The 19,156-nt window shown below is 34.0% G+C and overlaps 1 protein-coding gene across 1 annotated transcript; it reads right to left on the bottom strand.

Moving 5' to 3' along the window:
• Positions 1,494–3,617, bottom strand: LOC109841679. Its single transcript, XM_020410626.1, has one exon. The coding sequence runs from the start codon at positions 3,615–3,617 to the stop codon at positions 1,494–1,496; it is 2,124 nt and encodes a 707-aa protein (XP_020266215.1).

The raw sequence follows: 19,156 nt of genomic DNA, 5'->3' as shown, positions 1-19,156 counted from the left end.
GGGTTGTAAAAGTCCTGGGGAAGCTACATTTTCCCCTTTTGCTCTCTGGCATACATCACAAGCCTGTACATAATTCTGAACATCCTTCCTCATGCCCTTCCAATAAAAAACCCTCCTCAACCTGTGTAAGGTTCTAACAATACCAGAATGTCCAGCAGTAGGACTGTCATGATGTTCTTGTAATAAGGAATTTTTAAGCTTTGTGCAGTGGGACTAACCAAAATTTTACCTTTGTAGTAGTAAATACCTTCCCTTGTAAGATATTCTCCAGTAGCTTCTGATTCTTGTTGTAGTCTTAACTCTAGCTCTTTGTAGAAAGGGTCAGTCAGATTCATTTGTTTGATATCTTCTAACCAGTTACTCCTGACAAAAGAAATTGCTGAAACTTCTGCATCATTCTCAACAACCTCATATACCCTTGATAATCCATCAGCAGCTTTGTTCATCCTTCCAGGTTTGTATTCCACAATATAATCATATCCATGCAACTTGGCCAACCATTTGTTTTGAATACCTGTATGTATTCTTTGTTCAAGTATATATTTAAGACTTTGATGATCAGTCCTTATCACAAAACTCCTTCCTAACAAGTACTGTTGCCATCTCTTTGTAGAAAGAATTATAGCTAACAGTTCCTTTTCATATGTTGATAGAGTAGCATTTTTTCCCTTTAAAGCAAAGCTGAAATATGCAATAGGTTTTTCTCTTTGCATTAATACTGCCCCAACTCCTGTGCCTGATGCATCACATTCTATGACAAAATTGATGTTAAAGTCAGGCATAGCCAAAACTGGAGAATTGGTGAGGGCAATTTTAAGAGAATTGAAAGCCTCTTCAGCACTTGCACCCCATAAGAAATTTCCTTTCTTCAAGAGTTGTGTTAAAGGTTGAGCTATTGTTCCAAACCCCTTGATGAATTTTCGATAATATCCAGCTAGGCCTAAAAATCCTCTCAATCCTTTGAGTGTCTGAGGTGTTGGCCAATCTGTAATTGCTTGAATTTTTTTAGGGTCCACACTAACTCCTGTCTGAGACACAATGTGCCCCAAATATTCAACCTGTGTTTGTCCAAAACTATATTTGGACATCTTAGCAACCAACTGATGTGTCTTGAGGATCTGAAATACTTGTCTCAGATGAATCAAATGGTCCTGCCACCCTCTGCTGTATATTAGTATATCATCAAAGAAAACCAAAACAAATTTCCTGAGCATATCTTTGAAAATATTATTCATGAGGGCCTGGAATGTTGAAGGGGCATTGGTGAGTCCAAAAGGCATTACTAAGAACTCAAAATGCCCACTGTGAGTTCTAAAGGCAGTTTTGGGAATGTCTGAATCACACATTCTTATTTGATGATACCCTGACTTTAAATCCAGTTTTGTGAAGAACTGTGTCCCATGTAACTCATCCAATAACTCATCAATAATTGGAATAGGAAATTTGTCTTTAATTGTAGCTTTGTTAAGGGACGTATAATCAATACACATTCTCTAGCTCCCATCAGATTTTTTGACCATCACTACTGGTGAGGAGAAAGGGCTATGACTGTGTCTGATGATCCCTTTTTCCAGCATCTCTTCAATCTGTTTCTCAATTTCTTCTTTCAAGAAATGTGCATGCCTATAAGGTCTAATGCATACTGGTTTTGTTCTAGTTTCCAAGGGAATTTTATGATCAATCTCTCTAGCAGGAGGGAGATGTGGTAGTTCTTGGAATATAACATCAAACTCTTGTACCAAGCTGTTGATATCTGCAGGTAATTCTTCATGAATAGCTCCTGAAACAGGTTCTTGCAAATTTACACTGCATAATTGAATTAAGTATCCTTCTTTTTGCTCCCTAACAGACTTAGCAATATCTTTCTCACTAACCAATTGTAACTCTCCTGGTATTATTCCCTGTAGAGTTCTCTTTACTCCTTCACATAAGAATGTTACCTGCAACTTTTTGAAGTTCAAGGTGATATCTTCTAAGGTTTTCATCCAATCTGCCCCTAACACAATCTGACTACCTCCCAATGGCATCACTAACAGATTTACTTGAATGCTCACTCCTTGACAATCCAATGACACCCCTTGGCACACCCCATCTCCCTTAATTAACTCTCCACTTGCAACAAGAACATCAAAATTGCTATACTCTGTCACTGGTAATCCAAGTCTCTTAACTAACTTTGAATTGACGAAATTATGTGTAGAACCAGAATCAATCAGGATGCTGATGGCTTGATTCTTGTAATACCCCACAACTCTGATGGTATGGGAGGCTGTGATTCCACTAAGAGCTTGGACTGAGATAGAAGGAGCTCCTCTTACCAGACTTTCAGCCAATTCAATGGCCAGGTCTTCTTGATCATTGCACCCATGATCTTCTATCTCTTCCTCAGTTCCACATTCTAAGACTCCTTCTAAGATGAATATATGCTTACCTTTACCCTGATGTCCTCTGTGCCATTTTTCATGATTTTGACTCCTCTTCTTTTGTATGTCTTCAGGTGTAAGCTTCTTGAACTGAGGAAATTTTGATTTGTCTTGTACAGGCACTTCAGGAAGGGTACGATTATATGAATTTCCTTGATTAAAAACATTCCAATTCCCTTTACTTCTTTTTTCATTTCTTTGTTTGTCTTCAAATAGCTTGGCTAATGACACTGTTTCCTTCAAAGAAGAAGGTCTGCCAGCTGCAACCTCAAACCTAAGCTCATCCTTCAACCCTCCTATAAATCTCTCAAGGATGTGCCTTCTAGAGGGTTGATCCTCCAGTAACCCTAAGGTTTGTTCAAATTTCCCCAGGTACTCTCTAACAGTGGAAGTTTGTTTCATAGTTGAGAAAACATCATATGGCCTTGACAGTTCACTAGGGCCAAATCTTGTCATTAATTCCTCTTTAAAGACAGACCAATACTGATAATTATCAATATTTCTTGTAAGCCACCTATACCACTGTAAAGCCTCACCCCTTAGGTAAAAGGAACAGACCTTGACCCATTCATCTTCTTTAATATCATAATATTCAAAGATTTGTGCGGTTTGTTCTAACCAAGCGATAACATCCTCAGCCCCAGAAAAAGAGGGAAAATCCAAACGCAAAGACTTTGGTTGAACAAGTTTTTGATTACTAAAGAAGGAGTTTCTCTGAGTTGAGGAGTTACCAAAACTGCTAATAGATTGAAATTCTCCACTGAATTCAACATTTCTTCGATGTGGAGGAAGATATCCATTGCTTTGATCATTCCTGTTAGATTCCCCAGCTCCTGTCCTTGTTTTCTCTCTCCCTTCTCTTGAGCCAGTTCCCAGAGTTCCTTGGTCTGGACTCTTGAGGTTCTTGATCTCTTGCATAATAATCTCCATTTTTGAAGATAGTTGGAGCTGGAGATCATCCATCCTTGCTGAGAGTTTCTGGTTGAATGATTCCTGTTGATTGCAGAAGGAACTATTTCGAAGGACAGCATCTTCTAATCGAGCAATTTTCTCCTCTGAAACAATATCTTCAGCATCCGCTCCTTCCTGATCATCCAAGAATTCATCAGCACCAGCTTCAGCTTCCTGCTGCTCTGATACCAATTGAGAGGATCGTGCACCCCGATTAGACCTCAAGTTGTTATTTCTTGCCATGACCGAAATAATCAAGACTTGAAACAGGGAAATAAGTGAGAATTGTAACAATGGAGGAAGAGAGGAGTTAGGAAAAAGAAGAACAGAGCTCAGAGTTTAGGAGAAAGAAAAATTCTCATTCATTTCATATCATTACAGTTTTCTTTCTCCCCTTTTATATCCGCTCAAGACAAAAGAAATACAAAAACGTGCACAAAACGTGCACGGTTGTAACCAACTAACAAACAACAGAATTAACCGTCTCTAACTGTTGTAACCAACTCCAACATTTATTACAATTGTCTGTTATTGTTTCTGAGCTAACAAATGTGCACAAGAGCCCTTCGAGTTGGAATCATTCCAGTTCTTCCCCAATGTGCACATTCTTCAGCCTCTATCTAATTCTCAGGTTCAATTTGAGTTCCTGTTGGCCAGCTTCCAATGCAATCCTCAACTGTTCCTGACAGCGAAGCCCTTCGACGGAGAGTCTGCGTGAGCTGGAGCGTAGGGAGAGAGAGAGCTCCGGTGAATCCCTTCGACAGGGGCGTCGGCGTCGGCAACAATGTCGCGAGAGGGAAGAGGGATGGTCTTCGACGCTCACGTCGGCGTCGGAGTTGGGGCTGCGGGAGGGTTTTGGGAGCGATTCTTCAATTTGGGGATCAGATAATTTTTGAGGGTTACGGGGGGAGAGAGAACTGGATGAATCTTTGCATGGCTTGGAAGTTCCAATCTGTAGGCAACTTCACCAATCTTTTCCAGCACTTTGTAAGGACCATAGTATTTTGGCGAAAGCTTATGAGTTTTGTAAGATGAGACACTGAGTTGTCTGTAAGGTTGTAGCTTAAGGAATACCCAATCTCCAACCTCAAAACTCCTGAAGCTTCTGTGTCTGTCAGCAAATCTTTTCATCTGTTCTGCTGCCTTCTTTAAACTATCTTTAAGAAAATTTAAAGCTACATCTCTAGAAAAAAGAGCTTCATCCACTGATTCAACTCTACAGCTTTTAGGAATATAAGAGAGTAATGAGGGAGGAGGTCTACCATACACAGCTTCAAAAGGGGTAGAATTTGTAGACACTCTCCAAGTAGTATTAAACCAGAATTCAGCCAATGGAAGCCATTTACACCACTCTTTAGGCTTATGGCAACAAAAACATCTCAAATAAGCTTCCAGGCTCTTGTTAGTTACCTCAGTTTGCCCATCCGTCTGAGGGTGATATGCTGAGCTGAATTTAAGCTTGCTCCCTTGCAGTTTGAACAACTCTTTCCAAAACAAACTAGTAAACAAGGGATCTCTGTCACTGATAATAGATCTAGGCATGCCATGAAGTTTGAACACTCCATCAAAAAATACCTTTGCAACAGATTGAGCAGTATAAGGATAGGTTAAAGCAAAGAAATGAGCATACTTTGATAGTCTATCAACCACCACAAATATAACTGACTGTGTATCACTCTTGGGCAGATGTGTGATGAAATCCATTGACAAGTCCTCCCACACATATTCTGGAATAGGTAGGGGTTGTAAAAGTCCTGGGGAAGCTACATTTTCCCCTTTTGCTCTCTGGCATACATCACAAGCCTGTACATAATTCTGAACATCCTTCCTCATGCCCTTCCAATAAAATACCCTCCTCAACCTGTGTAAGGTTCTGGCAATACCAGAATGTCCAGCAGTAGGAGTGTCATGATGCTCTTGTAATAAGGAGTTCTTTGTGCAGTGGGACTAACCAAAATTTTACCTTTGTAGTAGTAAATCCCTTCCCTTGTAAGATATTCTCCAGTAGCTTCTGATTCTTGTTGTAGTCTTAACTCTAGCTCTTTGTAGAAAGGGTCAGTCAGATTCATTTGTTTGATATCTTCTAACCAGTTACTCCTGACAAAAGAAATTGCTGAAACTTCTGCATCATCCTCAACATCCTCATATACCCTTGATAATCCATCAGCAGCTTTGTTCATCCTCCCAGGTTTGTATTCCACAGTATAATCATATCCATGCAACTTGGCCAACCATTTGTTTTGAATACCTGTATGTATTCTTTGTTCAAGAATATACTTGAGACTTTGGTGATCAGTCCTTATCACAAAACTCCTTCCCAACAAGTATTGTTGCCATCTCTTTGTAGAAAGAATTATAGCTAACAGTTCTTTTTCATAGGTTGATAGAGTAGCATTCTTTCCCTTTAAAGCAAAGCTGAAATATGCAATGGGTTTTTCTCTTTGCATTAATACTGCCCCAACTCCTGTACCTGATGCATCACATTCTATGACAAAATTGATATTAAAATCAGGCATAGCCAAAACTGGAGAATTGGTGAGGGCAATTTTAAGAGAATTGAAAGCTTCTTCAGCATTTGCACTCCACAGGAAATTTCCTTTCTTCAAAAGTTGTGTTAAGGGTTGAGCTATGGTTCTAAACCCCTTAATGAATTTTTGGTAATATCCAGCTAGGCCTAAAAATCCTCTCAACCCTTTGAGTGTCTGAGGTGTTGGCCAGTCTTTAATTGCTTGAATTTTATTAGGGTCCACACTAACCCCTGTCCGAGACACAATATGCCCCAAATATTCAACTTGTTTTTGTCCAAAACTAAACTTGGACATCTTAGCAACCAACTGATTGGTCTTAAGGATCTAAAATACTTGTCTCAGATGAATCAAATGGTCCTGCCACCCTCTACTCTATATTAGTATGTCATCAAAGAAAACCAAGACAAATTTCCTGAGAATACTTCTGAAAATATTGTTCATGAGGGCCTGGAATATTGAAGGGGCATTGGTGAGTCCAAAAGGCATTACTAAGAACTCAAAATGCCCACTGTGTGTTCTAAAGGCAGTTTTGGGAATGTCTGAATCACACATTCTTATTTGATGATACCCTGATTTTAAATCCAGTTTTGTGAAGAACTGTGTCCCATGTAATTCATCCAGCAACTCATCAATAATTGGGATAGGAAATTTGTCTTTAATTGTAGCTTTGTTAAGGGACCTATAATCAATGCACATTCTCCAACTCCCATCAGATTTTTTTACCATCACTACTGGTGAGGAGAAAGGACTATGACTGTGTCTGATAATCCCTTTTTCCAGCATCTCTTCAATCTGTTTCTCAATTTCTTCTTTCAAGAAATGTGCATGCCTATAAGGTCTAATGCACACTGGTTTTGTTCGAAAGACTGATAAAATATCACCAAAGAGTAAAGAGTGAAAAAAATACTTATATATATATATATATATAGTTATATTTGTATATATAGTCTTGAAATTTTATTTTGATTAACAGACTTGAAAATTATTTAAAACAAAAAGTTAGCATGTTCTTTTCAAATCTTTTAATTAAATTTGTAAGTTTGACTTGGTTTTATATAGCTATAATGAAAAGGTTTTCTAGAAGATTTACCTTAGAGTTATATATAAAAACATTTTTTTGAGTAATAACTAGCTTCAAGTAGAATGTTTAAATATATTAAGTAAATTTATTATTCACTAACTTCTTTGAATTGGCAAAATAATTGAATTTTGTGGGTATATTTACTGCAAACCCTCACAAGACTACAACTCGTCCTCTAGGGTAACATAGGGGTTTAAATGTTTGTTGTATGCACTAAATACAACCGCGATTCCTACGAAAGTGAGTTAAGATTTTTTTTATCTTCTTTCTTTTTGCTAGAGGACTAGCAAAGGTTTAGGTATGGGGTATTTGATAATCATATTTTTATTATAATTTTATATCCTCATTATCTATTTTACATGAATAAATATACCAATAATAATTATTTTTACCTTAAATTTTAGGTTAATAAAGAAATATTGAATAAAAGCCCAAGATCTCAACTCTCAACAAAGCCCAACAAAAGAATTGTCCAAGGCTACCTATCGATATCGCTTTCGATACTGCTATCGATACCGCTATCGATAGTGGTATCGATACGGGTATCGATACCGCTATCGATATGTGTTTACTATAGCGGAATTAAGGGCTGAAATAGATTAGCTTGGGGATCAAATTTAATCCTAAGGCTCTCATTCATTGTTGCAGTCTATAAATAGGGGTAGAGAGTGAGGGTTGAGGGTGTAAAAAATTTTATAACTCCATTTAGAGAGGAGGGTTGCTCTTAATTGAGAAGACCTTCCAAATTTATAACTTTTGTTGTAATTAATAAAAGATTTTTTTTTATCTCTTCATATTTTTCTTCTCTTTATTTGATGACGATAAAGGTGAAGATGAAAATAAAGATCAATTTGAAGGTTCGCTTTCATGAGGCTACCCCTCTTGTATTGTGAATTTCCTTAGTAATTTCTTTTCTTCTTGCTTAGTAGTTTAAATTTACATTAATGCATTGTAGAGTAGATTTATTTTCTTGTCTTTATTTTATTTTACACTTTTAATTTGTAGAGTAGATTTATTTCTCTCACATAATCTAGATTTTTATTTATGTTCTTTTCTTTTACAATTTAGTTAGATTTATTTCTATGTTCACAGTGTAAATTTCTTTGTTCTCATTTCTCTTCTTTGTAATTAGTTTTTATCTTCATTCTTTCCTTTTATTTCAATTCTTGTTGTTATTTCTTAAGATGTGGAACTATTTCTTGTAAGAAATCTAGAATTGTATGAAACTAGTCAAATTTCTTTTATAATATGTGAATTATTCTCTTGCACTTAAAATGATCATATGTAAGATAATCAACTAGAGAACTAATTGGTAGAATAAGAATTTGATAATCTATATTTATCTTGAGTGGTTTGATAGGTTATACTTATGAATTCTAGAATTATTGTCTAGTTATTGTTCTTTTCATGAATATTAATTTTGTTTAGATGATAATTTGATAGGTTATACTTTTCTTAATTGGTTTGATAGTCTATGCTTAATAAATCTAAAGTAAAATATCATACAAAGAGAATGGTTTATAATTTATAATTAAAATTAGCTAGTGGATTCAATTCTAGATTCCTCATATTTTTAATTGAATCCTCCATCTTTACTTTCTTGAATTTTCTTTTTATTTTTGCTTTTTCATTATATTCTTTCCTCTTTATTTTCTTTGATTCCTTTCTCTCCCCTCAATCTCATTTTATTGTTATTTGCATATATTCACAACATTCCGCAGATCTCTCCACAATCACACGCAATCATCACTCCTAATTATCATGCACACAACATAAGAACCGATTATAATTATCTCCTACAAACACCTTCCTCCTGAGATCGATAACTTTTTATACTATAACTTGATAGTTGTGCACTTGTAACTTTTGGATATCATTTAGAACCCATCACTAGTTGGTAAATACTCCCAAAATGGTAGCTAATGCTCCCAAAATGGTTGCTAATGCTGTAGAGGAATACGATTGCATTGATTCCTCTCAGCCAAATCTAAACTCTGCTTAGCTTGAGTAACATAACTTTGGTGTAGTTTAGGGTGAAATTGATCGGCCCTATCTCCAGAAACAAACATGTTTTCTTAAAAAATGAAAGCCACAAGGTGAGCACCAAACTGTTGATGTCAAGTGATCACACGGTTAATAATATTCGCAATTGAATAGGGGTGAGGTTGATGAGGGGCCGTTTCCTTCCCCGAATATCCGGTTCTGAATTAGATTGCTAAAAAGCCTACACATGTGGAAACACATAAGAGGACGGGGACTTGTTCTCTCGTGGTTCCTCCTACGATCAAGTTAGCTAGTGAACTTGAGTGGAGAAAATAAATAACTGTGAGAGTTCTTGTGTGTGGTATGGTTTGTAGAAGACACTAATTTTGCGGAAAAAACTAGAATCAGAATCATAAGAAGTCCCCTTCATTAGGGAATAGTACCTTTTATTTTTAGTAGTGCTGAAGGGGCATAACCTTCATTGTGGTCGAGCATAGGATGGTGGTTAAGAAACGTGGGTTGGCGGCTGCATCAGCACTCGCTTTATAGGTGTCAGCTGATGATTGGAGGAGAGATCACGTCAACATTAAATGGGAAGTGATCGGAGGCATGGTGGTGCTGACGTGGTCTGATGAGTCAAGAATACTATTAGGGCTAGAGGTATGATGATGCCTGTCAAGCCTTAAATGCAATGCTGACATGTTATCAGTGGGAGAGGTTAGAGGTAAGAAGTTATCCTCTAGCTCCACCGAGAAGTAACGTCTTTCGAGTCAACCTCATGAGGTGTCGATTAGTTGGTCGTGTGGGCTCGTTGCGAGTCTTCTTCGACAAAAAGTGGGACAAGTATCACCTTTCGAATTGACATGAGGGAATGTCGACTCGGCGAGTCGGCTGAGTTATCGTCCTTGCTGGTATATGGCCGCTAACTTGATTGGGCATTGCATGCAGATGTACACATGTTCGTTGCTAGCAAAGGGTCGAACTTAGCTGATTGAGAACATCATAACAGTTAGAGAAGTCAACTTTTGGTAGTGGCACAAACCTCCATAAGATGGTCACATCTTAACCATTTATCTAAATGGTCTCCACTTGAAAATAGACCCCCTCCAACGCATGTGAAAATAGTCCATCTTTAAATATATTGAAGGACGCGAGTGAACCACCTTATTACTTAGGACCAAACTGGTTAGCGGTACAAGGATACACATATTCCTCTTATAAAAACATAACATTTCACTTTCAGTATGACCATAAAAGAAAATACACACATTCTCTAAAGTCTAAACAAAGGACTAGAACTTAAAACCAAAAAATAAAAATATAAAAAAAAATAAAAAAACCCATCCAAAAGTCTTTTTGCCATGCTAGTGTAATGCACGTGCTTTGCAAATAAACATACATGTTTTAAGTTTCCAATTTTTGATTGAATAGTAAAGCTATGTGTTAACAAATAAAATTGTATAATAAGATTACTTTAAAAATACATGAAGTAATTATTATTGTATAGTTATTACAATAGAATGTTTTTCTTATAATGGTTCGCCCAGTGCTAGCCTTTCTTTAAATAAGTCCCCCAAATCGAAAATTGTTCTTAAATAAAATTGTCAATTCCATAAATTCTCTTAAATATGCCCCCTCTAACTTGAAAGTCGTTAACTTAACTTTAAATTAACTGAGCTACAATAATCTTTCTAGCTTTTCCCGATATTTCCTAGATAGTTATATTTAATACCTACGACGTATTGCAATAGTTATTTCTTATTACAATTATTTAATAGGGTAAAATAACTAAATCCTTATGAACTTTCAACCCTCCAAATCACACTAAACCCAATGACTTTTACCTTTTAAAGAAAATCCTCAATACCTTTCTAAATTTTGCAGATAACCCCTATAAATTAGAACTAAAATGGCATAAAAAGGCATTTTGGAAGTTATTTGGGGTTTCTTGTTATTTATGTAAAAGACATTGAAGGTTTTCTACAAAAGTTATTAGGGGTTTAGTGATTTCGAAAGTTCATAGGGTCAATTTATTGCAAAATGCTAAAATTTCATAGGGTTTAACTCTAATTAACCTTATTTAATATTATAATTCTTAGTTCGAGTAATACTATTTAAATAATTATATCATCTATAGTGTAAAATATTTATCTAATTTAATTATTTTATTATGCTGTTAAATAATTTAGTATTATAAATATTTTATAAGCTTTTATTATACCATCACTTACAATTAATACTACTATTATTAATATTAAATATTTTTTTGTAAAAATGTTGTTTTTCAATTATTATCAGCTATAGATTATTCAGCAACATGTAATAATCTTTGAGAAAATACTCTTAAAATAATATTAAACTATTTATTTAATAATATAATATAAATAAATAGTGTAATTCATAATATATATGATATTAATAAATTAATTAAATATTTATTCTATTTATGTTATTGCTCATTGAATTGTAGTATAATTCTTGATAGTATTTAGTAATATATTATTCTATTTATACTATCATTTTAATTATTTTATTATAATTCATAAGTAATTATTATAATAATTTAATTGGTTACTACTAATAATTGTGTCTACTTATTTTATTATATTATTTTAAAAAAAATATTAGTTATAAAGTTATTGATAATCATAATTATTTAGAATGGTAAGGAGGTGCATAGTTAATAAGATGTTGTATTTATTTAATGATAGATTAATTAAGGATAATGATATAGTTAAAATTTATCAAAATTTAAGAGGGTAAAATAGGAACTTAAAAGTTTTAGCACCCCAATATTTTTTTATAGTAGTATAGATATAGATTAGACACCCACGTCTTTGTTATTTTTTATTAAACTCTAGTATCCTCATATTTTTAAATTAGACCACTGAATCTTTATATTTGTTCAACATAAGTATCTTATTTAAAAAAAAATTACTTAACATATTAGGGCTGTGAACTAAAAACATAGGGTGCTTCTTCAAAACAAATTAGTGAGATTAGAGGTTTAATTTAGAAATATAAAAGATTTACTGGTTAATACGATAAAAACCCAATCCAAAGATTTGTCGACCATGACATCCAATACCCTTTTTAATTCCATATAGTACTTCTCCATTGGTGGAACTCCTAAACACGTAAAAAATTGATACGTGTCATATCATAAAGACACAAAAAGCTGACATATGTCATATCATAAGTATATATAAAACCCCAAAAAATTTAAATTAACGATTGATAAATTGAATTAATATTTGATTAATTATTATAAGTGGATATTTATTGAGATAGATATCATTAAATAGTGTATGAGTACATTAACAAGTATTTTGAGCATAAACAAGTTTATACATGAGAACAGAATGAGTCGAAAACACGCACAAAGGCAAAATCTTGAGGAACTAGAAATTTCCAGTCCGGTCGACCGTCGCGGTCGACCTCAACCCGGTCGACTACCACAGTCGACCGCGAAACCTATTTTCTGTTTTTCCTGATTTGAGTTGGTTTTAGGTATTTGAGGCTCATATTCATTTTCTCTGCTATTTATACACATTGTTCACTAGATTTTCAGTATTTTTGAAACCCTAGCAGCCACCAAACTTTTCTACAAACCCTAAATTGATTTTTAAGAAAGATAAAAGGCTTTAAGGTGGGATTTTCGGTTTGCAACTTGGAGATCTGCTTGGGAACTTCATCTTACATGTTTTAAAACAAGTCTCAGGCGAGTTTCATCTCTGTTTATCCCTCTCCCCTGTTTTAAAAAGTTTTTAAAGAGGTTTAAATGTGTTTTATAGAGCCAAATTGACTAGTTTGTGAATAAAAAGAAATCTTTTGTATTATATGTGTAAAGACTAGGCATTTTCATGTTAAGAACGAAATTACATAAGTGTTTCAAGATCTGAAAGAAATAAATAGTGTGGTTTAACTGAGAATTTGTGATTTTATCTTCGCTTTGACGTTCCGTGCATGTTTAAGAGTTTAATTATGATTTATGATGCAAGTAATCATATTTCATATGTTTGATTTTTCCCAGAGATATAAATCTTCTATTTACAATATTCTACACAAGTTTCAGGACGAATTAAAGCAATTTAAATCACAAACACACGCACAAACACAGTTTATCAAAACCTGCATAGAATAGGGTTATGTTCGTGTGCTGGTCGACGGCGCCTAAGCGGTGGTCGACCGCATGCCAGACAGAAGTCTGGTAATTCCTGTGATCACGTCCGGTCAACCACACCTAATTAGCGGTCGACCACGTACCAGACAGAGGCAAGGGTAGCCTCTAAAACGTGATGCGGTCGACCGCCGCTTAATCACGGTCGACCGCCAGACTGACATATTATCAGTGCATGTTTTTCTTCTCTGCCGCTGATTTCGGGAGAATTTTTTGATCTTGTTATGTGGTATTATGATGTTATGAGTTGTTTAACACCTGAAGTGTTGGTGAACACCAGATTTTGATACGCATAGCGAGATATGTGCACGTACACTTAGTCTATATTGAATTGACGTGCATTGTCAAGGTATTTGACACACATGGAGTTGATGAAAATGAAAGAACATATGATAAATTATTGCTCATCAGTTATGGATGCTCAGTGTTGTTGTTTATCGTGTAATAAGACCTCGGTTGTACCACACTAGAAGTATTTGGTTGTTTTTCCCGTAATGAGACCTCGGTTGTACTATATACTCGAAGATGATCGATGTGTTTTTCCGGTTTGGGCTGATATGCCTATACACCATTGTATGATCATCTGGAAGCATATCCAAAATAGGGAGATAAAACCTATTGCCACAGAACGGTTGAGTAAGGATGTTGAATCCATATGTGAATGTGAGAACCTTACAAAAGTATCGTTATGTGATAAAGACATATTCACACAGTCGTAGCTTGCTCCCATGTTAGATTACCCAAGTGTGGAGCATATTTTGGATATATCACATATACGATATGACTTATGGTGATATTTGAGCTAGATGATGTTGTTATTTTCTTATGACTGCGCCAACTACCCGAGGGTAGTTTGAGATGTGGCATTTGTTCATGTTGGTAGAGCTTTGGAGTATTTTTCTTCTTGTATTGTTTTTATTCATAGGATTGGAAATTAGTATTTAGACATCCACAATTTGAGACATGGTATATACATGAGGGTTTTCTTGTTTGGATTATTTCGCTCGATGTACTAATTCTCGTGTTGTGAGTTTCTAAATATTAATCTCCACTTAGAACTATATGAATGCTTTTATATCTATATTGTACTAATAGTATTTTCATATATACTTCTACCCTTTCCTCCTGGGGGTGGTGGAGATGATCTCGCTAGCGCTTTAACGCTCATTGTTTCCCCCCCTTTTAGGCAGCGAGTCCAACGCACGGAGAGTCACAGGTTGATGGGATTGCATCTTAGATTCCATCTAGTTATTTACATTTGTATCTATTTCAGAGCTTCACATATAGTTGTTTATTTTCAGACTCTAGAGTTATGTTTTATTTTGTAGAGGCTGAGTGCCTTAGAGAGATTTCTTTTGACTCTTTATTTTGAGACATGATACATTTGTTACAGTTTAGAGATACTCGTATATTATTTCACTTGGGCTCACGTGGTGTTTAATCTCATACTTTCTCTATGATTGTTCTGTTCATATACTACCTCATTATTATTTGTCTGTTTGTACCTACACCTGTTTGTTAATTCTACTAGAGAGATAGTAACTGTGATGGTGAAACATATTGTTGCACGATGTTGGTACATGGCAGGTTTGACAATCTGGGTTTCACCTTGGACTGTAGTCTTGTGTGAACCCTGGGGCGTCACAGTATACATATATCTCTATATCCTATCAAAAAATGAAAAATGGACACTAAAATTTTATATTTACCTAAGAATTCTCATCAAATTAAAATTATTCATAATTAGAAAATTCTAATAGTCAAATATTTGGTAATTATTATCAAATTATAACTATCTATATTTTAATAAAAAACCTTATAATCATCATATATTTATATATAGAAATATATTCATCAAAGAATCATAATCAAATTAAAACTATTCATAATTTTAAAATTTTAATATTAAAATATTTTGTAATTATTATTAAATTATAACTATCCATATTTAAAAAATGTCATGATCATGTATTTAAATATAAAAATTAAAGAAAAAACTCATGTAGAAAGCCTCTTAATATAAAATCATAGGTTAATTTTGGAAAACTCTCATCAACTATTTTAATTTGAGAAAATCCTCCTCAAGTTTGAGCATATATTGTAGATAACCCCCTCAACTATGAAAATTCAAGACAAGCCCCTAAACTTTTTTGACTTAACCCCCCTTAAATATGAGTTGTATCTAAGAAAACTCCTCTTAGCTATTTTAATTTTGAGAAACCATCTTTAGATTTGAGCATATTGTAGATAAACCCCCTCAAGTTTGAAAATTCGAGAAACCTCATGAACCCTTCTCACTTCACCCTAAAAGCTAACACCGTTAGGTCTAGCATGTCATGATAATAGATGACTGAAAAAGATGAAAATACACCTCAATCATAAAATATTAATCTAATTTTTTTAGGATAAAGGAAAAAGAGTACAAAGAGGGGGAAAGCATTATAAATTAATCAAGATCTTTTTCACCAGTTGAGGATTTCTTTGTATCTGAATAGGTTAATTTTCAAAAGTATATTTTAGTTATTTTATATTTTAAAATAGCATCTGGAGGTTTTAGTGAGAAAAGTGTGAAAGATTAGTGGGGTATTGTGAGATACTCATTAGTTGAGGGGGGTTGCTCCAATTTTCAAAGTAGAATGGGTTTATCCATAATATGTCCAAACTTAAGGGGATTTTCTTAAAATAAAATAGTTGTGAGGGGGGTTTCTAAGATGTTCATTATGTGAGACTCATTCGTGCAAGTACGAGAAAAATACTTGTATTTGTATATGAGAAAGTAGAGAGAATCTGATTAATGAAAAACAACCATCTCACTTTTCGAAGTAAGGGATTTTTTGGCAGAATTCATGCCACAACAACTCACCAAAACCTTATATCTATGGCCCAGATCTCTCCATCTTACTACCAAGTAAAATGGGTATACTTGGTACCAAATATTAATATAACCCCATTATTAATTAATTAATTATATTTTATGCCACTTGTTAAATTTGTATAATTAAGAATATCTTATAGAACTATAAGTAATCTACAAGCGTCATGCCCATGTTCACACGGTCTGATTTGGTATTTTGAATTGTATATCTAGTTTGTTTGTGCTCTATGAATTTTTTTTCTTTTTTCTAGCTATGATTTTGCTTCTAAAAAATAAAATTACTTCCATTAAAAATTTGATATTGCACTAATTTTTATCCTTTCGACCCTCTTCTTTCAAAGTGAATAACTTAAGTCGGAGCTTTTTTTCTTCTTATAGCGGAAAAAATAACTATGTGGAATTTTTTAGCATTCTTACTTAACCCCTAATAAATTTTGATAGAAAAACCATAATAATAGTTGTTTATTATTTTTAGGTTTCTATGTAATTTTTAGGTTTTTCAGGATGTTGTTTCTAAATCTTAGATTTTAAAAGGGGTTGTTTGTAATTTCTTTATTTTTTGGGAGGAACTATTTGTATATTCAAAATTTTCTAGTAGTTCTTTTTTAGATTTTGCAAAGGTATTTTTGTAGTTTAGATTTTTTTTTGAATGATTTTTGTAACTTTCATATTTTTAAGAGATCTGTTTATAGTTTTTCAAAGTTTTAAGGAGGTTGTCTATAATTTTTAGAGTTTTAAAGGGAATGCTTTGTAATTTTTAGAAATTTTGAGGGTCCTTTGTAATTTTTATAATTTAAAGGGGTTTTCTAATTTTTAGAGTTTTCAAGGGGATGCCTGTAGTTTCATATTTATCAAAGGGCTATTTAGAATTTTTTTATTTTGTTAGTAGTTATTTATAATTTTATGGGTTAATATGCAAATAGAAATGATTTGAGGTATGTATTAGCCTTGAGGGATAATGTTCGTTAGTATAAATTTATGGGGTGATGCCTTTATGGGGTTTAAGAGCAAAAAATCAAAATGTTTTGGTGATATTTTGAAACTCTGAAATATATCGGGGGTTTTCAAAAACTTTACAGGCTTATTGAAGGTTTAATGAAATTCATATTTTAAAAATTAAGAAGATTTGTATGACAATTTTTTGAAACGTAATAATAATAGTAAACCATTAATCCCTCCTTTATATATAGGAAAAATTACTTCAAGGCCCCAAAATTTAAGTCTCAATGTGTCTCAGCCCACCTAACTTTCTTCAAGGTGCTGCACCCCTATAATTTGAAAAAATTGTGTCTAGGCCCCTCTCCCCAAGTTCCAATGAAACCTCTTCCAAAATCCCGATTTTAATCTCTCCCCTATCCAAAATCCCGATTTTACCATCTCCCCTACATCTCCCTCCTCCTCCTCTGGTCCCCCTCAGCCCCCTCCCTCGCCTCCCTCCCCAGCTCCGCCTCCCTCTCCTACCCTCCCCCCACCTCCCTCCCCTGCTCTGTCATCAGTGTCGTCCCGAGGAACTTTGCGTCTCATGTTAACTATTATAGTTAACATGTTAACTATTATAGGTAACATGTAAACTATTACAATTCACACAAATATATTTATGAAATTATAATAGTTAACATGTTATCTATAATTAACATGTTATCTATAACAGTTAACATGTTATCTATAAAAGTTAACATGAACTAGGATGAGCTGGCATGAGAAAGAGAAAGAGTAAAATTAGGATTTTAGGAGCTGACGTATCTAATCATGAGCTGGCATGTCTAATCATGAGCTGGAATCATGATGGAGGACCCTGGACACATTTTTCTAAAAAAAAGAACCTGTAGCACATTTAAAAAAATATGAAGGGCTAGAGCACATTGAAACTTGAATTTTGGAGCCTTGAAGCAATTTTTCCTTATATATAAAAGAAAAGAGAATTAAAAATGTGATTATCAATTTTTTTTAACAATTAAAGAGAATTCAAAACATTATTATTTAATTTTCAGTTATGGATAATTACGATTTGATGAATATTACATAATATTTGATTATAATTATAATTTTCTAATTTTGGATATATTTAATTTGATGAGGATTCTAGTTATGGATAGAAAACACCCATCATGTAAGAATTCTGATTTAACATTAAAATAATATATGACATATGATATTGTCTTATGCACACTTAGGCGGCGTTGTTTGGTACCTTTAAGAGCATCGCCAATATCTCATTATATATAACAGAGGGATAAAAACAAATATTTAAATGTTATTTACATATTAGTCCCTTGATTTTAAATCTTTAATAATTTTATATTAATCACTGAAAATTTTAAAATTGCTCATAATTTTAAAGACTAATATTGAATTATTAAAGATTTGGGAGATAAATATGTAAGCAAATCATATTTAAAAGAAGAGTTGATTTTTGAAAACCCATCAAGTATGGTGGTTGTCTCAGAATACATACTCAACTTATTTAATTTGAAAAAAATCCCCTAACTATGGAGGTGTTGTATATAATACCTCTCAACTTTGGTATAACAACGATTTTAGAAAACCCCTCAACTTTTGATGTGTTCCATAAAAACTTCTCAGACACTTTACACTTCTCTCAGCAAACTTCATTAATGTCGTTGCTTCAATTAGTGATTTGGATGAAATACCCTCCTTTAAAAAAAACTTATTTTAGTTACAAAGAAAACCTCAACGGATAATGAAAGGACCTCTAACCAATTTATGTAACTTTCTCCCTCTATATGTCTTCTTTTTCTTTCATTTAAAAGAAACCAAGATAATTATTTTATGGTTGAGGTATACTTGCCACATAATAGGTTAGTGTTATTTTTGTCGGGTTAAGTGAAAATGGCTGTTAGAACCCCCTCCGGCCCCCGCGCGCCAACCAACAAACTCCCCTAACCTTTTACACTTCTCTAAGCGAACTCATTAACATCATTACTTCAATATGTGATTTGGATGAAATATCCTCTTGAAAAAAAACTCATTTTAGTTAAAAGAAAAAAAAACAACCAACCGATAATAAAAGGACCCGACCAATTTACTCTCTCTCTATATATAACTCTTCTTTTTCTTTTACCTAGAAAAAACCAAGATAATTGTTTTATAGTTGAGGGATATTTGCCACATAAT

This window comes from Asparagus officinalis, chromosome 5, assembly GCF_001876935.1.
Source record: "Asparagus officinalis chromosome 5, Aspof.V1, whole genome shotgun sequence".
In the NCBI taxonomy this organism is placed as follows: domain Eukaryota; kingdom Viridiplantae; phylum Streptophyta; class Magnoliopsida; order Asparagales; family Asparagaceae; genus Asparagus; species Asparagus officinalis.
The sequence above is the reverse complement of the archived record's forward strand: the minus strand, read 5'-3'. Positions and strand labels throughout refer to the sequence as shown.

Bases quoted from the DNA above. Each gene is read 5' to 3' on its own strand.
- LOC109841679 (XM_020410626.1), bottom strand. From the start codon at position 3,617: ATGGCAAGAAATAACAACTTGAGGTCTAATCGGGGTGCACGATCCTCT.